Source organism: Chiloscyllium plagiosum, unplaced genomic scaffold (assembly GCF_037043375.1).
Source record: "Chiloscyllium plagiosum isolate Xiang-an unplaced genomic scaffold, Cpla_swu_hap1 HiC_scaffold_34, whole genome shotgun sequence".
In the NCBI taxonomy this organism is placed as follows: Eukaryota; Metazoa; Chordata; class Chondrichthyes; order Orectolobiformes; family Hemiscylliidae; genus Chiloscyllium; species Chiloscyllium plagiosum.
In genome coordinates, this window is record NW_028270172.1 from 49467928 (window position 1) to 49489608 (window position 21681).

A 21681-nucleotide genomic window follows, 5' to 3' on the forward strand; every position below is an offset into this window, starting at 1 on the left:
ACTTGCCCCTGAATCTTCTATATACCAGGAATACAATTCTAATTTTTGCAACTTCTCATAATTTAACCCTTTTAGCTTTTGTGAATCACACTCGATCCCCTCCAAGGACATTACATTCACCCCTTCAACGAAATGCTGAATACCAGATGATGGCTAACCGAAGTTTTATATACATTTTTGCATCCCATTATCCAAGCAAACAGGTCCATCATTTGATCTACATTTTAAAGTATTTTTTATACTTGTTCACTCTTTTTTTGCTAATCTCTGTATATTGACTAGGGAACTTCCTCTTCCTCCATAGCCCCCAGCATTTTATATGAAATTGAAATTCTATGTTTTCGTAAATACGAGAAAACCAACAACAATGAACATATGAACAATCTAAGCAGTAGCATTAAGATGAGACTTCAAGACTTGTGATTTAGAATTACAGGCTAATGTTTCAGAGACATGAGTTCATATCCCACCACAGCAGCTGAAGGTATCTAAATTCGATGAATTAATCAAAATGGATTAAACAACTAATCTCAGTAATGATGCCCATAAAACTGCCAGATTGGCAATATAGACCCATCTGTTCACTAAAGCCCATTAAGAAAGGAAATCTTCTGTCCTTAACTAGTCCAATCTACCTGACAAAACGATCGACACCAATATGGTTGACTTAACAAGACACTTAATTGTGCCAAACTGCAAAACAAAGGCTGAACATAAAGATTGGTGCACTTTGTGTCTTTCACTGTGTCTCACACCTGCACACACACACACCATGGGTGCTGGGGATAAAATAAGCACTACCGCACTTAGGTGGTAGTGTGGGGGTTAAAATAAAAAAAAAATAATAACCAGGAAAAAAAATAGAAACAAAAAGAAAAAAATTAAATAGGAATGTGCTCTATTTCACTAAAAAAAAAGAAAAAAACAAAGGCTGAACATAAAGATTGGTGCACTTTGTGTCTTTCACTGTGTCTCACACCTGCACACACACACACCATGGGTGCTGGGGATAAAATAAGCACTACCGCACTTAGGCGGTAGTGTGGGGGTTAAGAAAAAAAAAGAGCTGCTCTTGTCACATGTGGAACTGGGATTTGAGGTTTGTCCTCCTCTCCCTGTGAAATGGTTGAACAGTAAAAAAAAAAAACAGGGAAAAAAAAACAAAGGCTGAACAAAAATAAAATTGGATGGACGAGCAAACAGCTTGTGCCAAAATTGAGACAGCTGTCCCACGACAAGTCAAGCAACAGCCTGACCCAGTCATATATTAGTGGCAATGATCCATCACCATTCCTGAGATAGCCAGGAGTAGGCCAGTTCAGTCAATAGTGGTATTCAGGTAAAATGTTGATGTCAAATGCACATATATTCCCCATTACCAACCTCCAGTATCTGTCACTGTGTGTCGAAGTGTACCAAACCCTCATCTGCAGGTTGCATCAATAATTATGGTTCTGAGATCTAAGGAACACTTGTGCACCTTCTGTGCCCAACTGATGTCCTTTCTACTGAGAATATTGGCCCTGTCACTGGTGGCAGGTTATTTGCTGTGGCTGCTGACCTAAGAAGGCAAACATGGATGCAGAAGAAGCAGGAATGATGGCAAGTAAGGAATCATGCAGTGGGATGAGCTGTTCCCAGCTCAGGAAGAGTTTGCAGCTGTAAGGGTCCTCAGAAAACATGTAGTTGTGTAGGTGGCCAAGAGTTTTCCGGCTTGGACTTACTTTCCTTGGAATAAGGGAGCTGCTGTGCTCTGCAGGCTCTGTATGTCCTGGGAAACAGTGACAGAACTGTGCTGGACGCTGCATTAGGACTCAGAATTGTAGGAATGGGAAGCCATCCTCTCTCAGTGACTGTGAAGATCATGACAGTACTGAACCTCTATGTGACTCAGACCTCTATGTGACTCAGACTGATGGGTGATCTGTGTGGGTTTGCTTAGTCATGCTCCCACAAATTCAGCTGGATAATAACTGTGCAAGGTCTTGCCTGGTCATTCTGGTTTACCTCAGTCTCATGATGAGGTCAGGTTGTGCCCTTGGCAGTAGGATCCAGGAACACTGGCCTCCCCCCAGGGTGTCATGGGCGGTGTAGCCATGACATTCAGAGAGTATCATAATGGCCTGGAATTCATCACCAGAAAGGGGTTCTGCTCCTTCAATATTCAGGTAATCTGTGATCACTATTATCAATTCCTGGCTGGGTGAGTCCTCTACCCTTACAGCTGCCTGAAATGTACCAGGTACACAACAGTGTCCAGAACAGCTCTTACTTTCTGGACCACTCTTGTGTACATGGTGCATTTCAGGGTCTTGGAGGTTAAGGGCTACCCACTGCGACTATGGCTCATGACACCATTCTGTAACCTTGTGACTAATGCAGAGCACTATTACAATGCCACCCATCCCCCAGGGCCATGGTGGAACAGAGTACAGGGCTGTTGAAAATGGACCAGTCTTGGAGGTGGGGGGGCTTCAATGTAGACTGGACAGGGTGTGCTGCATCATTTTGGGATGCTTGCTTTACATAAGCACCGTGTGGGTGGCACGGTGGCACAGTGGTTAGCACTGCTGCCTCACAGCGCCAGAGACCCGGGTTCAATTCCCGCCTCAGGCGACTGACTGTGTGGAGTTTGCACGTTCTCCCCGTGTCTGCGTGGGTTTCCTCCGGGTGCTCCGGTTTCCTCCCACAGTCCAAAGATGTGCAGGGTCAGGTGAATTGGCCATGCTAAATTGCCCGTAGTGTTAGGTAAGGGGTAAATGTAGGGGTATGGGGTGGGTTTCGCTTCGGCGGGTCGGTGTGGACTTGTTGGGCCGAAGGGCCTGTTTCCACACTGTAATCTAATCTAATCTAAATCTAATAACTGGAGATGGATGCTGAGGAACTGTGAGACAGAAGCAGTCTTCTGCAGAAGAGGACATTTTCCATGTCAGAGCTCAGGGCACTACTCAATAGACAAAACCTCAGTGACATCCAGTTCCAAAGAAGAGAGCTGAGTCTCACAGAACATTGTGGGTCTGTAATTTTTTTTTAATCATGATTCCAAAATCCAGTTAGCATTATGGGAGTGAAGTTTAGACTCTGATGGCTTCATTTCTGTTCCCTTTCCTTATCTGTAGATAAAAGCTGATATTTGTGTTTGTAATTGTCTGATTGCTTGCCTGTATATGATGTTCTCATACTGGACAATAGAACATAGACAAATACAGCTCAGAATAGGCCCTTCAGCCCACGATGTTGTACGGAGGATTAATCTTGATGTAAAATATAATAACCTAACCTGTGCACCCCTCAATTCACTACTGTCCATGTGCATGTCTAGCAGTCACTTAAATATCCCTAATGACTCTGCTTCCACCACCACCGCTGGCAACGCATTCCATACATTCACAACTCTGCGTAAAGAACCTTCCTCTGACGTCCCCTCTATACCTTTCTCTTAATATCTTCAAACTATGACCCCTCGTGCCAGTCAATCCTGCCCTGGGCAAAGGACTCTGGCTATTGACTCTATCTGTGCCTCTCATTACCTTGTATACCTTGATCAGGTCACCTCTCTTCCTCCTTCTCCCAGAGAGAGCTTAGTCAAACTCTCTTCATTAGGCAAGCCCTCCAGTCCAGGCAGCATCCTGGTAAACCTTCTTTGCACTGTCTCCAAAGCCTCTGTATCTTTCCTATAGTAGGGCGACCAAAACTGGACACAATATTCCAAGTGTGATCTCACCAGGGACTTGTAGAGCTGTAGCAAAACCTCACGGCTCTTAAACTCTACCCCCCGATAATGAAATCCAAAACACCATATGCTTTTTTAACAACCCTATCCACTTGGGTGGCAACTTTGTGGGATCAATGTACTTGAACACCAAGATCCCTCTGTTCCTCCACACTGCCAAGAATCCTGTCTTTAATCCTATATTCAGCATTCGAGGTCGACCTTCCAAAATGCATCACTTCGCATTTATCCAGGTTGAACTCCAACTGCCATTTCTCAGCCCAGCTCTGCATCCTGTCGCGCTGCAACCTGCAATAGCCCTCGGTACTATCAAAGACACCTCCAACTTTTGTGTCATCTGCAAATTTACTAACCCACCCCATAACCTCCTCATCCAAGTCATTTATAAAAAAACTACAAAGAGCAGAGCCCCAAGAACAGAGCCCTGCGGGACCCCACTTAACACTGACCTCCAGGCAGAATACTTTCTACCTACAACCACTCTCTGCCTTCTGTCAGCCAGCCAATTCTGAATCCAGATAGCCAAAACTCCCTGTAACCCATACCTCCTGACTTTATGAATGAGGCTACCATGGGGAACCTTATCAAATGCCTTGTGAAAGTCCATATTCACCACATCCACTGCTTGACCTTCATCGATCTGTCTTGTCACCTCCTCAAAGAACTCAATAAGATTTGCGAGGCATGACCTCCCCCTCACAAAGCCATGCTGACTGCCTTTAATCATGCTTTTCCAAATAGTCATAAATCCTATCACTCAGAATTCTTTCCAAAGTCTTGCTGACCACAGACGTAAGACTGACTGGTCTGTAATTGCCAGGGATTTCCCGATTACCCTTCTTGAAAAGTGGAACAACATTCACCTCCTTCCAATCGTCTGGCACTCAAGTAGAGATTGAGGAAGCAAAACTCTTCACCAGAATGACAAGATATAGGTGGCAAGTGGACACTGGGGACAGGGTAGTGCTCAGTTTAAAGGGTGTTCAGACGGGATATGGCTCAGTACTGCTAAAGTATCTGGTGTGGTGGGTTAAGCAGTGATGAGGATGAAGAATGGGGTTGTATGTTTGAGGGAGTGTCAGCCGTGCTGGCTATGAGTCATGGACAGCATAAACTATGTGGCTGCTGTGCCATGGCATTACTAGTGAGGGACAATGCCGGATTGCCAATGCTTCTCCAAATGCACAACAACCTTTCAAAAATGGCACAAGTATAGGAGATGTCAGCCTTTGGGCAGATATTTGCTGAGTGGCAAGGTTTTCTGGGAATGACAAGTAGTAAAATGAGGCAGAAACTGGACATGAGAGATACCATATTGGTAGGGTATGTAGTTAATGTGACGAGTTAGGTGAGATAGTGTGAGAAAACTCTCTAGGTCTCATGGTAGATAATCATTCAAGAAAATTGACACAACTCTGAGCTGGCCAAAACAAAACAGAATCAGTCCTCAGTTTTCTGTCATCAGTCAATCTTCCATACATAGTAATATATTACCCCCTGCACCATGAGCTTTTTTTTTCCAAAATAATCTTTGATATGGTACCTTCTCAAATGTCTCCTGGATGTCCAAGTACAGCACATCATGTTTATAGACTCCTCTTTAGCTTCCTAGGGAGAAAGAGGAAATGTAGATCCGATGGGGCTAACTCTCTGCTGGCTGGAGTCATACCGAGCACAAAGGAGGATGGTTGCACTGTTGAAGATCAATCAATCAGCTGCAGGAACTCTCTGAGAAACTCAGGGAATTCCTCAGGATACTGTCCTAGGCCAAACCATTTTCAACTGCTTTATCAATGGCTGTCCCTCTATTATCAGGTCAGAACTTGGGATATTCACCGATGAACGCACAATGCTCAGCGCCATTCATGATTCCTCAGATTTGGAAGGTGTCCTTGTTCACATGCAGTAAGCCTGGATATCATCCAGACTTGGCTTTCAGTGGCAAATAATCATGTCATGCCATCTCCAGGCAATGGCTATTTCCAACAAGAGAGAACCTAACCAACACCCCTTGACGTTTAATGGCATTACCACTTTTGAAGGCCCTGCAACAACATCCTGGGAGTTATTACTTACCAGAAACTGAACAGGATCAGCCACAAAATAGGTCAAAAGCAGATCAGAAAAGTAGGCCTACAGTGAGTAACTCATCTCCTGAATCCTCAAAGTGTGTCAGGGGTGTGGTGAAATATTCCCCACTTACCTGGATGAGTGCAGCTCCAACAACATTCACAAAATTCAACAGCATCCAAGATAAAGCATCTAATGGAATTGACAACCTCCATTATTTCTTACCTTCACCCATTACCTCCATCTCCTGCTTTGTATGTGCTGCTGTCAGCACGGCCAAATCAATTTTAACCATTTACATTTCTCGTTAGCACTCTATCCAGCATTTATCTCTCTTGGCTTATCATCTTTGTTTGTTTATCTTTTCTCTCTCTCTCTCTCTCTCTCTCTCTGGACCTCCATGTACTCTATTTATTGCACCCTCCCCAACCTCCCAAACCTATCATCAGCACAAATAACACCCTTTCCCAGCTATTTCCAGTTCTGATAAAGCATCACTGGACTCTGTTTTTCTCTCTCCAGATGCTGTCAGACCTGTTCAGTTTCTCCAGCATTTTCAGTTTTTGTTTCATTGGATTTCCAGCTAATCTAACACCTTCAAAATTAACTCCCTCCACTTCATTACTCAGTAGCAATAGTGTCCACCACTTATAAGATGCACTGCAGCAATTCAATATTACTTCTTAGACAGTACCTTCCAAACCTCTGACCTCAATCACTTAGAAGGACAACAACAGCAGTTACATGGGAACACCACTTGCACATTTCCTCTGAGCCACTCATTATCTTTACTTGGATCAATATCTCCTTCACTACTCTTCCAGTATTACTGGGACAAAATCCTGGAACTGCGTCCGTATCAGGACTATGGGTTGACCAACATCACATAACCTGCAGCAGTTCAAAAAGGCACCTTACCACATCTTCTCAAGGGCAAATAGGGATGGGCAATAATTGTTGGATTAACCAATGATATCTATATTCAGTGAATGGAAAAAGAAACTCTGACAGTGAACAGGTGATTTTAGAAATTTTAATTTGAAATGAGACAGGACTATTAATGATTCAATGTAGAGTATTCAAGGTAAGAGTGATCATAATGTTATAGAATTTTTACATTTATTTGAGGGTGAGAAATATGATCTTAAGCTACTGTTTAAAACTTTATTAAAGGCAATTACAAAGATACAAGGTGCACTTTTTCTAAAGTAAGCTGGACAAATAATTTGTAATGTCAGATGGTAATGAATCAGTGGTTAAACATTTATGGGATTCTTCATAATTCTCAATAAAGATATATTCTATTACTAAAGGAAGAAACTATGAGAAGAATGCAGCACTTGGGATAACTAAAAAGGTTAAGGATAATAACTAACTGAAAGAAAAGAAGTACAACTCTGTGAAGGTTATTGGCAGGCCAGAAGATTGGGAAAATTTTAGAAACCAGCAAAGGACTACTGACAAAAAATTAAAGAGAAAGAAATGAGAGCATGAGAGGAAATTTGTTAGAAATATTAAAACAGACAATAACATTTTCTACAAGTATATTCAAAAGAAAAAAGTGACTGCAGTAAACATTGGTCCCTTAGTGATGAGACTGAGGAATTCATAATGGTTGAAAACGAAAAGACAGAGACTTCAAAACACAGTGGAAGGCACCAAAACTATGGCCAATAATAACACAAAATTAAGAAGTTAAATTCACACAACACCGGATTATAGTCCAACAGATTTATGTTTTAAATGTTTTAATTGCATGATACTGTGATCTTTTGCTATAAATTCTGTGTCTTATGATCCTGCCTCACTAGTTACCTGATGAAGGAGCAGGGCTCTGAAAGCTAGTGCTTCCAAATAAACCTGTTGGACTATAACCTGGTGTCGTGTGATTGTGTGACGTTATCCATCCCAGTCCAACAACATGACAAAATCAAGAGGCAAGAAGGAGCAAGAAACATGAACCAATTATGATCATTCGAGAAACCGTTCTAGGGAGATAATGGGGCTAGATGCTGAGAGGTCTCCTGAATCTGTTGACCTGCATCCTAGAGTCTGAAAGGAATTATGTGCAGAGATTGTGGATGTAATCTTGCAAAATTACCTTGATTCTGGAACTGTCCCAGTGAATTGCAAAACCATTATTTAAGGAAAGTGGGAGGAAGAAATAGGCCAGTTGCTATAGGCCAGTTAGTCTAAAACCTGTCATTTTGAAAATGCAAGATTGGTTAGCAAGTCACCTAGAAAATTGAAATAAAACAAACATAGAGGAACTTCAACTATCCAACATTCGATTAACCGAATTTCGGATTATCCGAACAAGATCGCAAGGTCCTCAGGCTTGGCTAACTATGTTATCGGGCATTTAATCAGCCAGCATTCGAGTAGCTGAATGAAATACTCCCCACCCTGTCCTTGGGAAAATTGAAGTTCCTCTGTAATCGAGCAGATTGGTTTTGGGAAAAGGAAATCATGTTTTTCAAATTTAATAGAGTTTTTTGAAGATGAAACAAACTGGGTGAGTAAAAAGAAATGAGTAATGTTTCTGGATTTCTAAAAGGCATTTGATAACGTGCAACATGCACAAGATAAAATCTCATTGTACTGGAGCTGATATATGAGCAGGGATAGAGGATAGTGAATAGGAAACAGATGGTCAGGACAAAGAGATCAATTTCAGATTGGCAAACTGCAGCTGGTACAGCATTGCAGACACAAACTATATTAATAATTTTTTATGAAGGGACCAACTATATTGGAGCCAACTGCTGATGACACAAGATAGTTAGGCCATTTCACCTACTGACTCTTCTTTCAAGCTACTAACCGGATTCATCCCTCCCATTGACCAATCAGGACTTACCCACGACCTGTGTCCACCTATCATTACCTCACCATTCCCCTATTCTCCCCACCACCATCCCTCCCCACTTTATCTGTAGCTCCCCTGCCCTCATGACTAGTCATGAAGAAGGGTTAATAACTGAAATTTTAACTCTCAACCTCATGATGCTGCTTGGCTTGCTGTGTCCTTCTCGGCTCCTGGTTGTCTAGTTGGGAAAGTAAGTTGTGAGGAGGATACAAAGGGGCTGCAAAGGCATTTAAATAGTTTAAGTGAGTACACAAAAATGTGGCAGTGGAATGTAATGGTTGAAAATTTGAGATTGTCTACTTTGGTGGGAAGAGTAGAAAAGCATAATATTATTTAAATGGATACAGATAATTTTGAGGGTCCTTGTACTTGAAAATGCAAGTACAGCATCAGAAAAATCTGATAAATGTTGTAAATATTTTTTATACATACCTCCAGAGCAGGTGTGACTAGAACCTGGGCCTTCTAAATCAGAATTAGGGACACTACCACTACACCATAAGAGCCACCTATAAAACTTCTTGTATAGTTTGTCCCTTACTGTAGTTACACCCATCAGTGACTTCCTTCCCCTCCTAGTACTCATCTTCGCATAAAACAATTCTACATCCTGACCTCCTAAAAAAAGATTTAAATATTGCACTCATGCCATATGCCTCCAACTTTACCAAGCATTCCGTTGTATTTGAATGTCATATATCCCTGAATACTCAGCACCTAATCCTTCTCATTCTGCAAACACATCTCATGATCAGATATGACCAAATCATATTTATTGGCTTATATTTTACCATCAAAGCATTCACACTATAATGGATGCAGCACTCATTCAGATTCCAAGTATTAAGTTATGTATTTTTAATATCTTTGCAACATCTAGTCATTATTGTTGGTGAATTCTTAGGTGTTTTTCAGTTCTATCCATTCTTGTTATTCTCTGACCTTCAGTTTACAAAGTACTATTATTGCTATTTTCCTCTCTTATTTTGTCTCTTGTTTTTAATATCCTACATCTTTCCACATTTGATTTCTTTTTGTTTTAAACTGTCTCTATTTCCTTAATTACATGGTTTGCAAGAGAATACTGGACCCAGCATGGTCTAAGCCATCCTTTGGTCCAGCCCTCACTTTCCCCCAATACTAGTGTCAGTGCCACATGAATCAGAACCCACCTCTCCCACACCAGCCTTTGAACCACCTATTTTAATGTTATGTACCAAATGTCACTTCACATGCACCCAAAGTATGAATTCTGCGATAACAACCTTTTTAGCAGTCTGTTTAATTTAGTGCAAAGCTCATCATACTCTCTTTCCTAATTCTACCTATGTCATTCATACCTACATGAACCATTGCCACTGGAAGCCCCTTTCCAGACCTGAGCAAATATCCCAAACCCAGACAGGCAGCATAACTAGGTTAAAAACAATGACTGCAGATGCTGGAAACCAGATTCTGGAGTACAGTGGTGCTGGAAAAGCACAGCAGTTCAGGCAGCATCCGAGGAGCAGGAAAGTCCGACGTTTCAGGCAAAAGCCCTTCATCAGGAATACAGGCAGAAAGCCTGAAGGGTGGAGAGATAAATGAGAGGAGCGTGGGGGTGGGGAGGAAGTAGCATAGAGTACAATAGGTGAGTGGGGGAGGGGATGAAGGTGATAGGTCAGAGAGGAGGGTGGGGGAAGGTAGCAAAAAGTACAATGGGTGGATGGGGGCGGGATGAAGGTGATAGGTCAGAGAGGAGGGTGGAGCGGATAGGTGGAAAAGAAGATAGGCCGGTAGGACAGGTCATGGGGACAGTGCTGAGCTGGAAGTTTGGAACTGGGGTGAGGTGGGGGAAGGGGAAATGAGGAAACTGTTGAAGACCACATTGATGCCCTGGGGTTGAAGTGTTCCGAGTCAGAAGATGAGGCGTTCTTCCTCCAGGCGTCGGGTGGTGAGCGTGCGGCAGTGAAGGAGGCCCAGGACCTCCATGTCCTCGGCAGAGTGGGAGGGTGGGTTGAAATATTGGGCCACAGGGCGGTGTGGTTGATTGGTGCGGGTGTCCCAGAGATGTTCCCTAAAGCGCTCTGCGAGGAGGCCTCCAGTCTCCCCAATGTAGAGGAGACTGCATCGGGACACCCGCACCAATCAACCACACCGCCCTGTGGCCCAACATTTCAACTCCCTCTCCCACTCTGCCGAGGACATGGAGGTCCTGGGCCTCCTTCACCGCCGCTCCCTCACCACCCAATGCCTGGAGGAAGAACAGCTTACCTTCTGCCTCAGAACACTTCAACCCCAGGGCATCAATGTGGACTTCAACAGTTTCCTCATTTCCCCTTCCCCCACCTCACCCCAGTTCCAAACTTCCAGCTCAGCACTGTCCCCATGACCTGTCCTACCGGCCTATCTTCTTTTCCACCTATCCACTCCACCCTCCTCTCTGACCTATCACCTTCGTCCCACCCCCATCCACCCATTGTACTTTTTGCTACCTTCCCCCACCCTCCTCCCTGACCTATCACCTTCATTCCCACCCCCACTCACCTATTGTACTCTATGCTACTTTCTCCCCACCCCCACCCTCCTCTCATTTATCTCTCCACCCTTCAGGCACTCTGCCTGTATTCCTGATGAAGGGCTTTTGCCTGAAACGTCGGATTTTCCTGCTCCTCGGATGCTGCCTGAACTGCTGTGCTTTTCCAGCACCACTCTACTCCAGAGGCAGCATAACTATCTTAGATTACTTACAGTGTGGAAACAGGTTCTTCGGCCCAACAAGTCCACACTGACCCTCCGAAGCGCAACCCACCCAGACCCATTCCCCTACATTTACCCTGCCCCTAACACTATGGGCAATTTAACATGGCCAATTCACCTAACCTGCACCTTTTTGGACTGTGGGAGGAAACCGGAGCACCTGGAGGAAACCCACGCAGACACAGGGAGAATGTGAAAACTCCACACAGATAGTTGCTTGAGGCAGGAATTGAACCCCGGTCCCTGGCGCTGTGAGGCAGAAGTGCTAACCATTGTGCCACCGTGCCACCCATCTGGACTGTAAAGTTTTTTTAATATGTTAGCATTCACTCAGTCTCATTCGTTAACTGAAAATTCTTGCTCTGCTGAGGCAATGAATCTTGAACTACCAACTTCAACAAAAGCTAAAGTTCTACACCCCTGTAACTTGTAATCATGTGAGTGCTATAGAGGAGTATTTACTTACCCCAGATTAACGAAGTGAGCTTCTCCCCCAGAAGATATAAGAGCATCACCAACAGAAGACTCACTGAGAAAAACAACACCAGGCCTAGTCGATTAAATTGACCCAATAGTGGGTAGACCCATGCGCCAGCTGCATAGTAAATCCACAGAACCCTATGTCAAACAGAATACATTCCATTTTACTGAAGTAAATTATCGGAAAGTTGTAACTGATTGTAATTTCTGTACCATTGAGAGGCATTGAAAAATCAATCATTGTGGTTAGATTAGAAATTTATGTTATATCAATTCTGACAATTGTGCTCTCATTAAAATAAAGACTGCTATATTCCATCAGTAAAGTTACAGATTAAAAACCATTGTTTGAATTGGGAAGAATGATTTTTAAATTTTGTTAAAGCTACAGATACTAGTTATATTAGATCTGAATATGGTTTCAAACTGAACTGTAGTTTAGTAGGACAAGGTCAACATAGCTACAAGCTGATCAAGCTACTTACTTTATTTATTTCAGGATCAAGAATTCATCGTATTTGAAATAATCTCCTGATTACATAAGTGGAGGCAAAAACATTGTCTAATCATTTAAGAGGGAGTTTGATAACACAATGGGATAGGGTACCTATGAGCTCAATTAAAAGATTAATTAGTTCTTTCCCTCATCAGGCTAGGAAAGACCAATCAGCCCAACATTCATGATTGGCAGGAGGATCATGACTTGACACCTCCTCCCAGTTTGAAAATTGAGCAAAGCTTTCCTTTCACATTATTTTCACATCAATTCACTGCATTTGTGCTCCCAATGCAGTGCCCAGTCATCAGCAGCTTTACTCTGTAAGTTATATGCATGACATGCAGCAAAAATATAAGACTTTCCAAGCATTCCTTCCTGATAGACATTCCCACAGGCAAAAGTTCAAAACAGAAAATGCATCATAATAACTAATCTTATTGAACCTAACTGAAAAGAAAAAAATGCCTTCAGCCAACATAACAACGGCCTCGAAACAGACTGAAGTTGTTGCTGATGTTAGTTGAAAAGTTAAAAATGCATTAAGGCTTTAATGATGGAACTTTTAGAGAAAAATTTTCGAAATGTAATGGATGTTTCTTCTTTTGTTCATGTTCGCACATTGGTGTATAGTTCTTACCAAAGCAGGTAGGAAATGGAAACAAGTCCCAGGATGAGAAGGCCTGTTCTTCGTTTTGGATATTGGTGTGGTGTGTTGAACAATTCCAGCAAGATCAGTGGCAATACTACAGTATGCTGCGATGGGAAAGAAAACAGTGTATTATTACATTGCATTTCATGACATCATGATGTTTCAAAAGATTTTACAGCCAATGAAGTGTGTTTGAAAGGAAGTCACTGTTATAATGTAGGATCCATGACTACTAGAAATATACAAAATAGAAGCAGGAGTAGGACATTTAACCCTTTGGTCTATCATTTATTATGATTATGGCTGATCATCCAATTCTATACCAGCTCCCACTTTTCCCCTATATACCTAGGTCCCTTTAGTTGAAAATGTTATACTTAGCAACCTTTTGAGCTTATACAATATTTTAGTCTTGACCGATTTCTATGGTAGCAAATTCCACAGGCTCACCATTCTCTGGATTTCACCTCATCCCAGTCCTAAAAGGTCTGCCACGTATCCTGAGACTGCGTTTCCTGGTTCTAGACCCCTCAGCTAGGGAAAACATCCCCTCTGCATCTAGTCTGTCCATCCTGTTGGAATTTTATGTTTCAGTCAGATTCCCTCCCAACTTCTAAACATCAGTGAATACAGGCTCAGTCAAACCAATCTCTCCTCAAACGAAAATCCTGCCGTCTCTGCATCAAACAGGTGAAGCTCTGCGGCAGGCCATTTATGGCAAATGTAGATAGGCCAAAACTGCACATAATACTCTAGGTGTGGTCTCACCAAGGCCCTGTACAATTGTAGTAAGACATACCTCTTCTAAACTCAAATCCTCCAAGCAGAAACAGAGAGGTTTGTTGGGGGCTCTTGAGCAATCTAACACAAAGGTTGGAGGACTGCAGTAACATGGTGCTGCCTCAGGCATGTGAGTTCTGGCTGCTTCGATGGACAAGTTGGTGCTGTGGAGTGCCAAGTCCAGTACACTCAGTGTTTGCTGGATCGGGCTACAGATCTGTATTGCATCACTCTAGATTAGATTAGATTGGATTACATTACAGTGTGGAAACAGGCCCTTCGGCCCAACAAGTCCACACCGACCCGCCGAAGCGAAACCCACCCATACGCCTACATTTACCCCTTACCTAATACTACGGGCAATTTAGTATGGCCAATTCACCTGACCCTGCACATCTTTGGACTGTGGGAGGAAACCGGAGCACCCGGAGGAAACCCACACAGACACGGCGAGAATGTGCAAACTCCACACAGTCAGTCGCCTGAGGCGGGAATTGAACCCGGGTCTCTAGCGCTGTGAGGCAGCAGTGCTAGTTCAGCATCTAGTTCAGCATCAACAGCAAAGTAACAGGAGATGTGGGACCCTGAACTCACTCACGGATTAGATTAGATTAGTTTCAGTGTGGAAACAGGCCCTTCAGCCCAACAAGTCCACACCGACCCGCTGAAGCACAACCCACCCATTCCCCTACATTTACCCCTTTACCTAACACTACGGGCAATTTAGCATAGCCAATTCACCTGACCTGCACATCCTTGGACTGTGGGAGGAAACCGGAGCACCCGGAGGAAACCCACGCAGACACGGGGAGAATGTGCAAACTCCACACAGTCAGTCGCCTGAGTCAGGAATTGAACCCAGGTCTCTGGCGCTGTGAGGCAGCAGTGCTAACCACTGTGCCACCGTGCCACCCAAGGATAGTCCAAAGGTGGCTGGATTTCTAACTCTACTTCTCTCAGAGCTGTGGGAGGTCAGGCCAAGGAAGTGCACTTGTCTCTGGGCAGGACACATTCAGCAAATCTGGACCAAAACTCCACTGAGTCACTTCACCAAGGCTAATGGGATCCATTGCACAAGAAGCTTCCTCCACCTGAGCTGCAGTCTATATATGCAGCTTCCACAATTCCCCTGTTTGTGCTGGCTCTGCAGGACTGACCACTGAACACCCCTGGACTGTACCGGGACAGACCCCTGACCGTGAGTAACCCAAACTGATGACTGACCATGGTGAAACATTTGATCTGTGCGCAGACTATGCCTATGAGTGATAGTACCAACTTCCCCTGACAAGCAATGTGCCTTCACCCCTCTCCTGGACTGGACTGAGAACTCAACCCCCAATGGTTTCTGACATGGCCATTTGGTTGCATGAATATACAATGTGTTTGTGATGCAGGCAGCTAGCACAGCTGGAGGTGCTAGATTGGTGTCACAATGTGCATTCATCATCTCTAAGAAACATTCCTTCTTACAAACATGATGAGAGGCCTATCTGTGTACTTGCAGAAAAGAGCACCTTAATATAACAGTATTGACAGCCTTTGACTCAGGCTGAAAGACCAGTGCGCTAGCAGCTATGGCATGGCAAGATGATGCAAATAGATGCTAAGTAAGTGAACATTAAGGGAGTAAGTGGGCAGCTCTGAGATGCAGCATTGTTCAGTCTGTGGGGTGGGTCCCTGTCTATACACACAAAGTGTCTTTGCTGCAGCCTTTGAATCCTAGTTTCTGGTGCATCCTGCAATACAAGTCTGTGCTTCCCAAGTGGCCTGCAAGTGTATCAATGAGATGCTATAATCATCATGAGGGGCTGAATGAATGAGTGCCAGCTGCCAATGCCCACTGATCCACACCTGGCTGGTACTTGGGGTATCATGCCCTGAGCAGCAGTTTGATTCAATGCAACACGGAGGCCATTTGGACCAAGTTTCAAGCTGAATCCACCAGGACCCATTCTCATTACCATGTCGAGTTTTCTCAACATCTAGCTTGTTTGGTGAGATTGCTAAAATAGTTAAATATTGATGGAGAATTATCAAATTGTTCAATAATCAATAATTCCTCCTTAATTAGCAACACACTGCTGTCTGTCAGCAGTTACCACATCACTTGTGAAAAAGGGTGCAAGTTACTTCCAGTATCAAGGGGGGGCTTCACTGGTCTTCTCTTCTGAATCTACCTGTATAACCCACATCGCTCAGACTCCTATAAGAATCCACTCATTTATTTTGTTATGAATGTTAGACACATACAGAAATAGAGTCTTTAACTTTCTCCTACTGTCATCTTCATAACATCCAGTACTGATTGTTGGTGTTTTCCTAGATTTATCTCTTTCTGTCCCTTTTTGACCAAAGGAAGGTGATGGCATAGTGGTATTACATCTAGACTATTAATCCAAAGACTCAGGTCATGTTCTGGCTACTGGAGACAAATCCTGACAAAGCAAATGTTGGAATTTGAATTAAATAAAGAAAAATCTGAAATTGAGAGTCTAATGATGACTGAATTTTTTGGGGGGATAAAAGACAAAAGTCTTTTAGTGAAGGAAGTCTGCTGTCCTTACCTTGTTTGGCCTCCATGTGACTGATGACGCACAGCAATGTGGTTGACTCTTAACTGTCCTCTGGGCAATTTAGGCTGGGCAACAAGATGTTAGCCTAGCCAGTGATGCCCACATCCCATGGATGAATAATATAAAAACTCCTCTTTTCCTATATTACTATTTTCCTCTCTACTTATATAATTGTGATTCACAGGAACCCTGGTCCCAATGCAGTTCAGTTGTGGGCCATCCCAAGGGCACAGCCCCCACATTTCCCAGTACTGATGTCAATGCCCAATGATCTGGAACCCATTTCTACCACCCCAGCCTTGAAGCCACATATTTATTTCTCTAATATTATGTACCCTATGTCAATTCACACACAACTAAGGTAAGAATCCTGAGATAATAACCTTTGTAGTAGTGTTTTTTTTTAAATTTTGTGCCTGATTCCTCATATTCTGTATGCAGAACCTGTTTCCTAGTTCTACCTATGTCATTGGTACCTACATGGACCATTACCACTGGATGCTCCACCTTTCATTTCATGTTCCTTTCTGGCCCTGAAGAGTTGTCCCTGTCACTGAGCAGGCTACACAATGCTCTGGACTCTCACTCTTTGATTTAGAGAGTAATGGAAATGCCCTTCACTATACTATTCTCGACTACAACATTCTTTATCATTCCCTCCACTTGAATGGCTTCTTGTACCATGGTGCCATGATCAGATTGGATGTACACTCTGCAGTTGCTGCTATCAGCTAAACAGTCTGAGAGAACCTCAAACCTATTGGACAATTGCAGAAACCATATGAGATTATGGGATCATTTACAACTTCCTGAGAATTTGGACAGTGCCTTGGGCATAGTATCTTAATTGAAAGCACCATCAAAATTACAACACTCCCTCAACACTGTCTCAAGCACCAGTCTAGATCTTGCTCAAATCTATTTAAGCAGATTCTGAAAATAAAGCATATCGCCAGTAGCATGTACTGAATTAGAATATGAAAATCATACTTGTGGTGCACATTTGTTGCAATATTCAGCAAAATCTGTGTGATTCTGCACTACTCCAATTTAATCGCTGTTCGAGGCCAATAAAATGCCCCACATACAACATGTAGCCAGTGGTACAAGATCTAAGATGACAATAATATTTACTGCTGTAACAAGTAAATTTTCCTGACAACATTGGAAAACCTGTTAAATCATGACATCATTTCTAATTAGTAAGAATAAAAATTTGAAATCAAAGCATAGCATCCTGATGCTAAAATAAAAGGCCAAAATACATTGAAACATAGAAAATAGTAACAGGAGTAGGCCATTCAGCCCTTTGTCCACTGTTCTGTATGATGATGGTGGATCATCCAACTCAGAACCTCGAGTCTGCTTTCTCTCCTTACCCTTTGATCCTTTTAGCCTTAAGAACTATATCTAACTCCTTTTGGAAAACATTCCCTGTTTTGGCCTCAACCATTTTCTGTATGCAGAAAATTCCAAAGGCTCAGTGCTGTCTGGATGAAGATATTTCTCCCCATCCAGGTTGCCTATCCCATTGTGACAATACTATGGCTTTAAAGAAATGTATTTTGTTCTGAGTTTTTTTATGAAGAGAAGCTGAGCCAGAGGTTATGAACAGTATGTTTTGTTCCAAACCAATAAAGTAAACACCTTGTGAGGCCTTGGAGATTTTTTTAAAAGTTTGAACAATAGAAGCAGCATGAATGGGTGGAGTTAGGCTCCCACAGAACAGGGTTTTAATTTAGCTTTCAATAATTGTTGGGGTTTTGAAGTTGCTATCCACCTCTCTCAGCTACAGTTAAAATCTTGAGTTCTCTCTGCCTGCCAGAATTTTCTCTTGATGTTCTTTCCTCCTGGACTGGAGAAACATTGCACTTTATGTTACTGAATTTGCCTTTGCCAAGGGTATGTTTATGGGATGTTACGGTGTTCGAACAGTTGTTGATAAGTTATTCAATAATCTATTATTCTGTTAAGGTTTCCAATAGAGTTAAAAAGTTATAATAATTCTTCCTTCTTCTGATTGTATTTAACTGGGAGTAAGAACAATGTGTGTTTTGCTGAAAGCAGAGTACCTTGACCAATCAAATTATATCTGGAACACAGCACCTTACACTTGCATTTTTAAAAAAAATTATAGTCTAGGCTACCTCATTGATATATTTGCAGGAGGTTTGGTCTGGTCCAAAACACTGTGTCTTTGGACTGTGACCCCTGGTTCTGGAATGCTTGATCATTGGGAACATCCTTCAGGCATTTATCCTATCTAGTCCTGCGAAAATTTTAAATGTTTCTGTGAGATCGTGCCACATTCTGCTAAACTCCAGTGAATATAGTTTGAACTGATCCCAGTTCTCTTCATACATCAATTCTGACATCTCTGGAATCTGTAAAGGGCACCTGTAAAGGGGTAAAATGTGTTTGGAGATTGGGCAGAATTTTATTAACAACATGAATGCAGGAATGGAGGTGAGTGGATAAAATGGCAGAAGCTGGTGTTAGGCAAGAACCTGACCATAGGCCAATTTTTCCAGAGGTAGCCAGTATGGCAGATCAATGACAAACTGAACTGGGATGGGAAGCAACTTCACATTATTAACAACTTTATATTATTAAAGAGCCAGTAGTACCAAATTTTACCAGGCATTTGTAATCGCTTCAGGGACACTGAGAAACACAGAGAATTAGCAACTCAGCAAGTGAAACAAGGTAATAAATCAGTCAGCAATAGCAGGAGGATGGCTCTGCACAGGAAAGGGCTAAAGATAGCTGCTGCTGCAGCAAAGTGAGATGTTGCTGGAGCTATATGGCACAATAGAACACTTGCAAACAACCAGTGGTGTTGAAAATTGGCACTTAAACTTTTCACAGTGGCTTAGTCCAGTAATCATGTGGAGAACTCTGTGGTGCAAATCATTCAGAAGCAGGTCACTGCATGAAAGACGTCACAGATGCTACCTACCTTCAGGAATGCCAATACATCAAGTTCACAACACATCAGGGCGGCACGGTGGCACAGTGGTTAGCACTGCTGCCTCACAGCGCCAGAGACCCGGGTTCAATTCCCGACTCAGGCGACTGACTGTGTGGAGTTTGCACATTCTCCCCGTGTCTGCGTGGGTTTCCTCCGGGTGCTCCGGTTTCCTCCCACAGTCCAAAGATGTGCAGGTCAGGTGAATTGGCCATGCTAAATTGCCCGTAATGTTAGGTTAAAGGGGTAAATGTAGGGGTATGGGTGGGTTGCGCTTCGGCGGGTGGGTGTGGGCTTGTTGGGCCGAAGGGCCTGTTTCCACACTGTAAGTGATCTAATCTAATCAGGTCAGTCAAGCCGAGAAGGCTGTCAGGCTGATTTCCCCAGGCTGTACTCATGTGGCAATCAAGGCTCCCTCACAACAATTAGATGCCTTTGTGAATACAGAAGTGTTTCGTCCATACAGGTTTTGTGTGCGACCGCAATAAGTACCTCTTACAGATGTATACAAGGCTCCCAGAATGCTGTCTTGGCTTCTTCATCCTTGGATGGTTACAATAGCCTTCAACTCACCTAAGCATCCTTTTGGCTAGATCCTGGAGAATAAGGAGAATCAGCACTGTGGCATTTGACTCTTGCAAACAACTTGACATAGAGGATGAAGGCAAATAACCCTCTCATATGAATGTAGGAATGTTACTAAGCATGCTATTGATATGTTGAAATTAGATTATAGTGCTTTGATAGATTTAGAGGAAGCCTGCAATATGAACTCTCAGGGGTATGTCATATCATTGTCATCTGCTGTGCATTATGCAATCTGGAGCTCCAGAGAGGAGTGGTACTGGAGATGGACGAAGAGACCGAATGAGCCAAATCCTCTGATCATGATGTATCTGAACAGGTGACCAATCAGAGAAGGAAGTCAGGAAACTACCACATGTAGCAAGGAGTTACACAATCATTTCACTCACAAGTATGTTCCTTGAGAACAAGGGGAGGGAATTGTTGAGCTAATACATTCTTTCCCAGAGACTTATTTTACTGGGCTGTAATAAGAGACCCCATCATCTATATGTTTCTGTGGTCTCAATGTGCAAAGGCAATCATTAGAACATGTGTTGTCAAATAGCTTATCTTTGAAGTACATACTATGAATCAATATTAAACACTATGAAAATAATTGTACAAATCATATCAGTTAGTGATTCAACAGAATTCCCTTTAAATAATCCAAATTCAAACAGTATGTGAAAAATTAATATTGCTCAGAAAACTAATCCATGCTTTTAAGCACTTGCTTATAGAAATTTCTATGGGATATTGTCCAAGATACAGAAGTGTTGGAGAGGGTACAGGATGTTGCCTGGTTTGGAGGGTATTAACTATGAGGAAAGATTAGACAAACATGGTTTGTTTTCACTTGAATATTAAAGGATAAAGGACAATCTGATAAAAGTTTACAAAATTATAAAATGGATAGAATGGATAGTTAGAGTGTTTTTCCCAAGGTGGAAATGTCAATACTAGGGGGCATAGTTTAAGATAAAGGGGGTAAGTTTGAAGGAGATCTGAGGAACAAATCATTTTTTGACACAGAGGATGGAAAGTACCTGGATTGTACTACCAGACAAGATGGTAGATACAATAGCGACATTTAAGAGACATCTCAACAGATACATGATTGGGCAGGAAACAGAGAGATACAGATTGCAGAGTGGCGAAAATCTGCTAGTTTAGAAAGACATCAAAATATTGGCGCAGCCTTGGTGGGCTGAGGGGCCTGTCCCTGTGTTGTATTGTTCTTTGATCTCCTTGCAACTTGAGTTGGCAAATGTTGAGTCTGCTACTTTCCTGATCTAAACCATTACAGACATTATTAATACTACTAAGGCTCAGCACTTATGGGTTCACCTGCATCTGTGTTGGGGCTGACTGATTCTTCAGTTCAATGTTTAGCCTTTGAGTAGCCATGATGTGGAAGAGCCTGTGTTGGACTGGGGTGGACAAAGTTAAAAACCACACAACACCAGGTTACAATCCAGCAGGGATATTTGGAAGCACTAGCTTTCGTACGACAGCTCATTCATCAGGTTGCTGATGAAGGAGCAATGATTAGATTACAGTGAGGAAACAGGCCCTTTGGCCCAACTAGTCCACATTGACCCTCCGAAGAGCAACCTACCCAGACCCATTCCCCTACATTTACCCCTTCATCTAACACAATGGGCAATTTAGCATGGCCAATTCACCTAACCTGCTTCTCCTTGCTACATTGAGGGGAAGTGACCACAGCTGTCACTGCTGCTGCTATCCTC

The 21681-nt window shown here is 42.8% G+C and overlaps 1 protein-coding gene across 5 annotated transcripts in view; it reads right to left on the minus strand.

The window, feature by feature from the left end:
* LOC122564320 (androgen-dependent TFPI-regulating protein-like) overlaps positions 1-21681 on the minus strand; it is a 225223-nt gene that overhangs the window by 92656 nt on the left and 110886 nt on the right. For 4 of the 5 annotated variants that reach the window (XM_043719031.2, XM_043719030.2, XM_043719029.2 and 1 more), the window contains 2 exons: positions 13028-13143; positions 11878-12029 (listed from right to left, as the gene is read on the minus strand). In XM_043719031.2, the coding sequence (XP_043574966.1) occupies positions 11878-12029; positions 13028-13143 (268 nt within the window). The remainder of the gene's footprint in view (positions 1-11877; positions 12030-13027; positions 13144-21681) is intronic. The other variant, XM_087978660.1, reaches the window with a different exon arrangement.